This window comes from Ailuropoda melanoleuca, chromosome 2, assembly GCF_002007445.2.
Source record: "Ailuropoda melanoleuca isolate Jingjing chromosome 2, ASM200744v2, whole genome shotgun sequence".
Taxonomy (NCBI): domain Eukaryota; kingdom Metazoa; phylum Chordata; class Mammalia; order Carnivora; family Ursidae; genus Ailuropoda; species Ailuropoda melanoleuca.
The window spans coordinates 60,997,890-61,006,949 of NC_048219.1; the positions used below are offsets into that span (position 1 = coordinate 60,997,890).

At 53.6% G+C, this 9,060-nt stretch overlaps 1 protein-coding gene across 1 annotated transcript; it reads right to left on the reverse strand.

The window, feature by feature from the left end:
* Positions 1–620: 620 nt before the first annotated feature.
* Positions 621–6,390, reverse strand: BARHL2 (BarH like homeobox 2). The gene is made up of 3 exons (XM_002927858.4): positions 5,108–6,390; positions 3,038–3,263; positions 621–1,268 (listed from the first exon to the last, which is right to left on the reverse strand). The coding sequence occupies exons 1-3, from the start codon at positions 5,724–5,726 to the stop codon at positions 956–958; spliced, it is 1,158 nt and encodes a 385-aa protein (XP_002927904.3). The 5' UTR covers positions 5,727–6,390; the 3' UTR covers positions 621–955.
* Positions 6,391–9,060: the final 2,670 nt, after the last annotated feature.

Below are 9,060 nucleotides of genomic sequence, written 5' to 3' on the forward strand. Positions count from 1 at the left end.
CAAATAGCGGCTCAGAAGAGGCCAGCATGAAAACTGGAGCTGTTTTTATACAAGTCAACCCAAAGTCTTTATAGATTTTATAAATTCCTAATATTATCGGAGGGATTTTTTTCCCTAAACCAAGTCAGGCATTTTATCATAGTACATAGTAAAATCAGCTCCCTTGAATTTCATCGCTTGTTAAAAAAAGATAAACTTTATTTTGTAATTTTCAATCACAAAAAAATCTATATTTTTGTCTAAGCATTTATTTTACTGAATCAAAAAGACATGAAAAGAAAAATCATGTTTTACTAACGTATATAAGTGACTCTTTTTTGGACAACATATAATAAATATGATATATCACTTATCACTCAGTCTTTCAAATGTACATTTTTTTCATATTATGGAGCATGCCACTTTTCCAAAAGAAAAAAGGTCATGAGAAATCAGTGCAAAGTTCTCAGTTACCCTCCTCTTTTCTCTGGGGCAGACGGAATGTCCACAGCAACACCCTGTGCCTCAGAATTTGAGGCTGTCTGTCCATCTACAATTCTCTCTGCCTCTACGGCTTTCTCTCCGTGCCCTTCATTCTTCCCTCCTTACCCCTCCCCCCCTCCCTCCTGCTTGTCCCTAAAGTCATTTTTAAAAAGAGCTTGAGGTCTGTTTTTGTTGATGCTTTCACTTACTGGTCGCACTTTGAATGGGGTCAGCGTTTTCGCCAGTCACACTGCTGTGGGGCGCTTTCCAGCCCTGTTTCTGGGGGTGGGGAGCTAGAGAGCTGAGGGCTGGTTCCTCTTTGGGGGCCCCCCCTCCCATTGGTGAGCGGCTTCTTCTCTTACTTCTCCGCTTCCCGGGGTCACTCCCGAGAGAGGCCCTGCGGCCTCGTGCGGGGAGAGGAGGGGGAGCTGTCCGGTCAGTCGGGGAGGGGACGGGACGGGAAGGGACTGCAGCGCTGTCAGTCGTTCATTCTTCACCGAGGGTGCGGGGTGCCTGGGATGGGGTTGGACAAGGGATTGAGGGCCGGCTGTCCCCCAGGCCCCAGGCCGTGGATGAGCACGCGGGGCACCAGGGGCCGCTGCAGCTGGGGATGGGGCGCGGGAGGAGTCCGGTACATGCTGCTGTACATGGCTGCGGCAGCCGCGGCGGCCGTAGTGCTGTCCATGCTGCCCAGCAGGCTTGGGTGGTAGAAATAAGGCGATGGAAACATCCTCTGCAGTGCCGAGTAGTTCCCCGCCTCGGCCAGCAGCTCCAGGCCCACCGCGGTCTGCCGCTTCCACTTGGTCCTGAAAAAAAGCGGGCATGCACGCACTCCGCGGCTGTAGGCACACTCCAGGCACCCAGACCTCTTCTTCTCTCGCCCTCTCCTGACTTCTCTCTCTCTCTCTCTCTCTCTCTCTCTCTCTCTCTCTCTCTCTCTCTCTCGACAGGAAGACTGCGAGAGTTCTGAGAACCAGGAATGAACCACATCTGCTAGTCCTCCTCCCCACTCTGGAATGGCCCAAATTCAAGTCAATTTCATAAATTACACCCTTAATGTCTGAGACATTCATAAGTGAAATTCCATAAGCTTTGCTGCCTTTTCCTGATCCTCTGTTCTGCTGTTGCCCCCTTATAATTGGGCTACATCCTGGAACTTTCCTGAAGACCAACGGAGACTACTCTTTCTATAGGCGGTCTTCTTCCTCCTCCTCTAATTCCTTTCCCCAAGTGGCCCCCACAATCCCGCAGTGTCCACTCTCTGCCCCTCCCTCTTTCCTCCAGGCTGAGTGAGAAGAAACCATAAACAAAAGGACATAGAGATTCCTAGGCCCTGGACCCTGTCCCTCTCAGTCCCCAGAGCTGTGTAGACACGTCCCTCTCCTCAGCCTGACAGGACCTTACAGCAGGTGGGGGGGTTGGGGCAAGAAAGACACCAAGGTTTCAAAATGGAATTCGTTTGAGGGAGGGCTCTCCCAAGGTGACAGCACCTCGGGGCCATTTCAGGGAGGGGGGAATGCATTTCAAGCTATTTTCTCCTCTGAGAGGGTAACAATTAAAACCTGTGATCAGCTTTTCTCGGTCTCCTCCTTCCCCCAAGGTACCCCGCTAGAAAGAAGAGGCGAACAGGCCTTTGCTCAAATGCCCCATGAAGGAACTCAGGGCTGGTGGGCCATCCATACCCAGCAGCTTCAGCCAAATTAATAAACATGTCACCCATTTTAAATTGGCTACAAATGACACTAATGTTTTCCGACAGAATTAGGGTGGCTGAAACCGTATGTAATGAGACAGAAAATTATGGTAAAGATGACAACTGGATGGGCATTTCCAACCGCACTTATGGACGATTAGAAGACAAATGAGAGAAAAGGAGGGGGAGAAAAAATCGAGACAAGGGTGTCTACTGCCAGGCTTGGAAACACAGCACAACTTCAGCCTCAACTGGCCTGGGTTCGCTCTACAGTTGGGGGGGCTACAAGAGCTGCCAACCCCTTTCCGAATTTCCTTTCAATGGAGGCAGTGGTTCCTGGCAGGCTCTGAGGTGACAAATATAGGGGACAGACCCTCAGTCTGGATGTCTGGCTGGCTGCCTCAGAAGCCAAGGCAAGGACATTTAAGCTGAGGCCAGTGGGGCAGCTCCTCCTGGATCGAAACAGCCAGGCTGTGTGGCCAGCTGTAGACATTCGGAACCAGCCGGGGGCAGGCCCAGAGGGTGCATGGCACAGGCTCTCCAGACCTGAGTGTCAGCTGCACAGATGTCTCAATTTGAGAAGGTGTGGCTTGATCGATTTGGGGGCAAAGTGGGGGGAAGGATTCCAGCCACTCGGGTTTGAGAAGAAAAGTAGCATATGCTAAGACACTCAGAAGTGCAAAATGTTCCAAACTCCAGCTGCCTACAGTCCCTCTCACCTTGGGGGTGTGGTTAATCCCTGCTCCAGCCCGAAAGCCCCCGGGGGCCCACTGTGGGGCCCACTAGTCCCTAGAGTCTCCCCGGGCCAGGAGAGGGGAAGAGTGGCACGGTGGTCCTGACCTGGAGGCCAGATGCCTCTGCTCCCCACACAACATCCCTTACCTGCGGTTTTGGTACCAGGTCTTGACTTGGGTGTCCGTGAGGTTGAGTGCAGCTGCCAGGTCCATGCGGTCCTGCACACTCAGATACTTCTGCCGCTCAAAGCTACGCTCCAGTTGATTGAGTTGGTGGTCAGAGAAAGCTGTTCTGGCTTTGCGAGGCTTTTTGGCTCTCACTGGGGGACTCTCTCGGCTACTCGTAATCTCCCGGTCTCCTTCCTCCTTTGTTCCTACGGCAGAAACCACAGCCTTAAGATAGTATGGAACAGGAAGGGTGGCATGTCCTCCTCCACACACTTCCACATTCCCAAGCCAGCTGCGGGTCTTGGGGGACCATACTCCGCCACCCTCATCACACACATACTTAGACCTTAGCCAATATGGAGGAAGAGGACCAATTTCTGGCCAAGGAGTCTGAAACTTTGTGCAGAGCTCCTAAAAGTGTTCTCAAAGGTTGTCTGATCTCATATTTGGAAGTTAAAAAGATAAAAAATATTTTACAATATAGGGTCCTTTTGTTATTGTGTCCTTCACTGGGGGGGGTGGAGATCCTGTCCCACTCCTTTACTGTTTTCACTATGACTTTATTTTTTCTGATTTGGTACTTTTCAAAAGATCTTTCTACTCCGTTGTTGGTTTGTTTTTTGTTTTTCGTTTCGAGGAAGGGGCACCCTTTTCATTTTGCTTTTTCTGTTCGCTGGAAGTTACAGGCATTTGCTTTCCCTTTTTAGATGCACTTGGGAAATGGTGGAATCAAGTTCTCCGAAGTTGCTTGCGTCAAGTCTTTGAAAGCTTCAGAAAGAATATGTCACCCAGACACCAAGTAGAGCTCAAAATCACTGAGCCCATCCAGGTGACAGCCCAGAGATTTCCGGATTCTATTTGTCAACTTTGGTTTTTTACTGAAATGCTGGGAAATCGATATGTCAATCCCTCTCTGTTTGTACCCGTTTTTGCTGCGCTCCTTGATCTTCCCTGCAGGAAGAACAATAATCTCTCTAATTGACCCACTGGGGAGGTTGGTGCACAAAAAATCGCCAGACCAGACTGTACATCTGTTTTGGGCACTATTATGCTAATGTTATAATAGTAAAATGAGGAGCCAATATCCTACCTTTCAGATAGTCAGCACACATCTTTCCCAGAAATGGCAAAGGTTAATACTAATAATAGTAATAAACTTATTAGTAAAAGAAAAAAAGAATTCTCCTGGTATGTTAAAACTCTTTTAAGCAGAACACTTCCTTATGAAATTGTGGAGAAAATGGAAAAAGGGAGTTGACGCACAGTTTCAACTGCTATCTTCTGATTTTGCAAAAATAAATAAATCCAACTCCATAAGATTTTACTTTCATAAATGCTATTTCCCAATTACTTGTAGGGAAGCAAAATCATACTGAAATACAAATATTCGGTTGGGGTCATGGAGCAAGAAGGGTATTTTAAAAACTGAAAAACTGATTATAAATTTTTACCACAGGGGCTTCCCTATATTAGCTACAATCTAATTTTTAAAAAAGTTGCTTCGTTAATCAACTCGGAAATTTTTTCCTCATTAAATCTGATGATTCCTGTGATGGTGTTTAGAAAATGCGGTGCGTAGGGGGACTGTAATAATTTGCATTAAAGAATAAACGCCACGTTGTGAACACACCCCTAGACACCACACTAGCTAAGCCCGTTTCTCTCTCCCACCTCCCCTCCTTCCCACCCCCCAGGTCTCAGCTAGAAAAATCTCCAGTCCTTCCCTTTTATCAACGAAAGTATTCCGGTCGGATCCCCTCCGCCTCCGCCCTATTGCTAATAAATTGAAATTAAGTAAAACAAAGAAAGGAGCAGGATGGCGGTGAAGGTTGAGAGGTGGCAATGTAACAATAAGCCGAACTTCGGACCAGTCCTCGTGTCGCACGCCCAGGCCTCCCTCCCGCTTGCAGGTTTTGACCGCGGAGCGATCGGCCCAGAAGCTCCCGGAATAACTCCGCAGCAGAGATTCGCGGGAGTCTGAAGGGGAGACCGAGAACCAGAGAACGAGAAGCAGCTAGATGGCTCAGGCGGCCGACGCGGCGCGACTCACCGTGGCATTTGATGTCGCTCTGGGAATCTTCCCGCTTGTCGAGTTTGGTTTTGCTGTCCTCCTGCTCGAGCTTTGGCCTGAAGCTCTCGTGTGCTGCGTTGCTCTCCTGCTTCGGGGTGTGGTGGGGAGAGGACACGCTGGTGCTGTAGGGTGCACACGCCGCCAGAGGTTTGCTGTCGCCCAAGATGTCCTTAATTAAAAACGAAGATGTGGAAGTCCTGGGGGCCGAGGCGGCCGAGCCCAGCTGCTGGGCGGGTGGTTGCTGCGGCGGCGGCGGCGGCTGCTGTTGGGGAGAAGGCTGCAAACTTTGCGTGGGGGCTGCCGCGGCCGGCGGTGGCTGTTGGCTGTGGTGGAGGTGGTGGTGATGCTGGGGCCCTTCTGCCACCAGATGCGGCTCCGGGGGCTCCATGGTGACCGAGATGGGAGAAGAAGGCGCCGTTCCTACGGTATCAATCTCCGAACAGGGGGACGGAGTGGCCTGACTCCTAAAATCCGCGGTCCTGGCCTCGCCGAGCGGGCGGAAATCTCCATTCATCATGCCGGGGCTGCCCGAACTGGCACTGGACAAAATCGTGTCTATTCCAAAACTCGACCCGCTGGCCCCTTCCATTGTTGTCATTTCTACATGAGGTCCACGCCACTTCGCCGCTCAGCAGCCGCCCCGACCAAGCAAAGGAAGCTATCGATCGTAAAACAAAATAAACACGAAACAATGTTGTCGCGGCTTTAAAAAAACAAAAAAAGTGGGGCGGGAAGGGAAGGAAGGATAAGCGGGGGGTGGCAATCGGTGGACACTTTTGACACTTTTTGTTTTCCTTATTCATAAAGCAGGGATGGGGAGAAGGGGAGAAAGGAAGAGAGAGGGTTCCGGAAAGTTACAAAAAATTGTTGAGAAAGAACGGAGCTTGCGCTCCAGAAACGACCGCGCACGTGGGGGCGGCGGTGGCGGCGCAGGGGACTCAGACGAAGACGCAGGCGGCGGGAGGTGACCCCGACGCCGCCGCCGCTGCCGCTGCCGCCGCCGCTTGGGTCTGCCCACAGCCTGGCACCAGGCGGCAGCGGCGGCAGCGGACCTGGCAGGTACAGCTACCGCGAAGCCCAGGCGGTCGCGCGCCCTCGGAGCTCCCGGGCCGCTCCCTGAGGTGGCTGCTGCGCGCGACTCGGCCGCCCTGGAGCCGAGTTTCTGAACTTTCTTGGAAAGTTGCGGGGCAGACACCGCCGCGGTGGTCGCGGCAACACGAGACGGAGTGGAAGAGGAGGAAATGAAGGAGCTGGCGCAGGCGGAGGAGGCGGCGGAGACGCGGCGCCGAGCGACTCCGGCCGCTGCCGGGCGCGTTCGCTTGTAATCCGGCTGCTAGCGGGCGGCGCCGACCCCCTCACGTGACGTCACGGCCACTGCCGCCGCTCTCCGCGCCGCGCGGGGCCCGCGCCCCCGCCACCGAGGCCGCGCGCCGGGCCCCGCGCTCCCATTGGCCGCGCCCGCGCGAGCGAGCGACGCCGACGTACTGGGAGCCAATGGACGCGCGACTCGCGAGCCCGTCAGCGAGCGCGGCTCGAGCCCCGCTGCTCTTTTGAGAACCTGCTCAACGCTTTGCCTGCAGCCCAAAGCCGAGCGCCTAGTCCTACAGTGATTCCCGGTGTCCACAATCACGCGTGACGGCAAAGGCAGGGAGGAGAGGAGAGCAGAGGTAGACTAGAGAAGGGAACCGAGGGGGTAGAATTAAAAACAAAAAATCCACGAAGTAAAGATTTGTCCCTTTTCCTAAGAAGTCCGAGGAGGGAGGAGAAAGAGGACAGTAAGGGGAAAGGAATCTGGCCGCCTTACCTTTCGACTCCAGCGCGGCCGCCCTCGCAGCATCCCCTAACACGTGCTTGTATGGTCCAAGGACACAGAGCAGAGGAAGGGGATCCCTGAAGGAATCCACGGGAAAGTGTGTAACTCCAGCAGCCGGACCTCTGGGTGGGTGGGCGGGCGGACTCCGAGCTCTGATTTCTCCCCCAAATAGCTCAGACCCCCGAGCTGTGGCCCTCTAGGCGGCGGGTCCCTGAGGGGGGAAGGAGCGTATCCACCCGGCACTCGCGGGAAGCGTGGGGAGAAAGGGGCCTGCTGCTTCAAACCGCGGACCCAGTCTGGTCACCAATCAGGGCCCGTGTTGGAAGAAATGCCCGGCCAGACACTTTCTCCCGAGCGGGGTAAATAATGCCCCGAGGCGTTCTCTATGGCAAGAGCGGCGATGGTCCGCGGCACTGTCAGGCTGGCACGGGGCTCAGGAACCCAGGTGGCGGGCCCGCCGCGCGCACTCCGCCTCACCACCAGCCAGTTCTCTCCTTCTCTCTCTCTCTCTCTCTCCCTTTCTCCTTCTCTCCCTCTCCTCTTCCTCCCCCTCCCCATCCGGCCGCTCATTTGGAAAGGCAACAGCAACTGTGGATCCACTTGGGACCTGGAGCGTGGCATGACTGTGACGCTTCGTCGGAGGGTATCAACTTACATTATTTTCTCTAGGACGTCTCCAACCTGTCTCTTGTTGAATGTCAGAGTAATGGGAAGTGCCAGTGACAAGACGGCGTATTACTCCTGATTAAGTGCCGTGTCAACCTAATTAGCAGAGTAATTATAAGGTGCTAATGAATGATTCAAAGTTCTTTGAGTTACATTTTACTCCAAATTACCATTTTAAGAACCCTATGAATCTGAGTGGCTGGCATCGCTTCCGTGACTAGGTGCAGAATGATGGTAGAAAATGGCCTGTACAGTCTCCAAGGGCTGGGCCGAAATCTGGGGTTTAGTTGCAGTTCTGAAGGTCCCTTTCTGCGGAACAGATTTTTTCCGTTGAGGACGGAGGACCGGGTGCTGTCAGGGAGGCAGAAGACCTCCTGGGACAAGATACTGCCTTTCTGTCCGAACTGCACCCGTGCGAGCCCTCGGTCCGGGAGGGGGTAGGTGGGGGTAGGAGAGTCATCCTGCCTGCCCTTTCCTAGGGAACTCTCTGTGTTTGACCCAGAAAAAGCCCGCGCTATTTCAAGGATGTGTTGAGCTGTTTCTTATCTTTGTGCCGTTTTTTCACGGGTCTGTCTCTGAGGAGAACAGCAGGGAGAGAAAAGACCAAGGCGAGGAGATGTACAATCCGGGCAGCTCCCGCCTTTCTCATAAGGCGAGGGGAGTTTGGCGGAGGAGCCGGGGTTGGTGAGCCGAGGCGGGGACGCGGGGCGAGCTGCGGGCAAAGGCCGTAGGGGGCCGGAGGGCGTGCGGGGAGCCCCTCGGGAGCGCGCCGTGGGCCCGCCGGCTGGGGTTGAGCTCCTTTGGCCTGGGAAGCCGCAGAGGGCCTGGATGATGCCTGGAGAGGGCTTGAGTCGGCCGCCCTTGGAGCGGCAACTGCTCACTGACCAGACCCTCCTGGGAGCCTGCCAACTCGGCCTCCGCCTGCCAGCGGGCGGGTGTTTCGGAACCACCGGCCCGGGACTTGCGCGGGCATCTATCTTCCAGAAGGCCGAAGTGTCCCACCCTCAAGCCCGCGGAGCCGAACGAACACCTTCGCGCACCCCTAGCACAGCTGGCTTCTGTGGGAAGGGCGCTGGGACCGCCCGAGACTACAGGTGTATGCTACACGTTATTCTGCCTTCAAATGTCAGTTAGGGTTCTTCTCATTCTGACATCACCTACCACTCCCTAAGTGGAGTGCGTTTCCTCCCAAACCTGAGGTTCCACCCGCACGTTCCTCGCTGACTATTCTGGGTGGGAAGTGGGGAGGAGGAGAAAACAAATTTAAGATCCAGCACTGCACAAATCAGTTATTCTCGACCTTGATAAATAATTCATTTAAGCCCGTTTTTGTTTTGTTCCGACGCCTAAAATGACTCAAGAGCTCAAAAGGCTGATCGCACAGCTTGTGTTGGGCAGTTTAACAGGATTTTTTGCTTAGAATAATTCACAACATTAGCAGGGGAGATAGAAA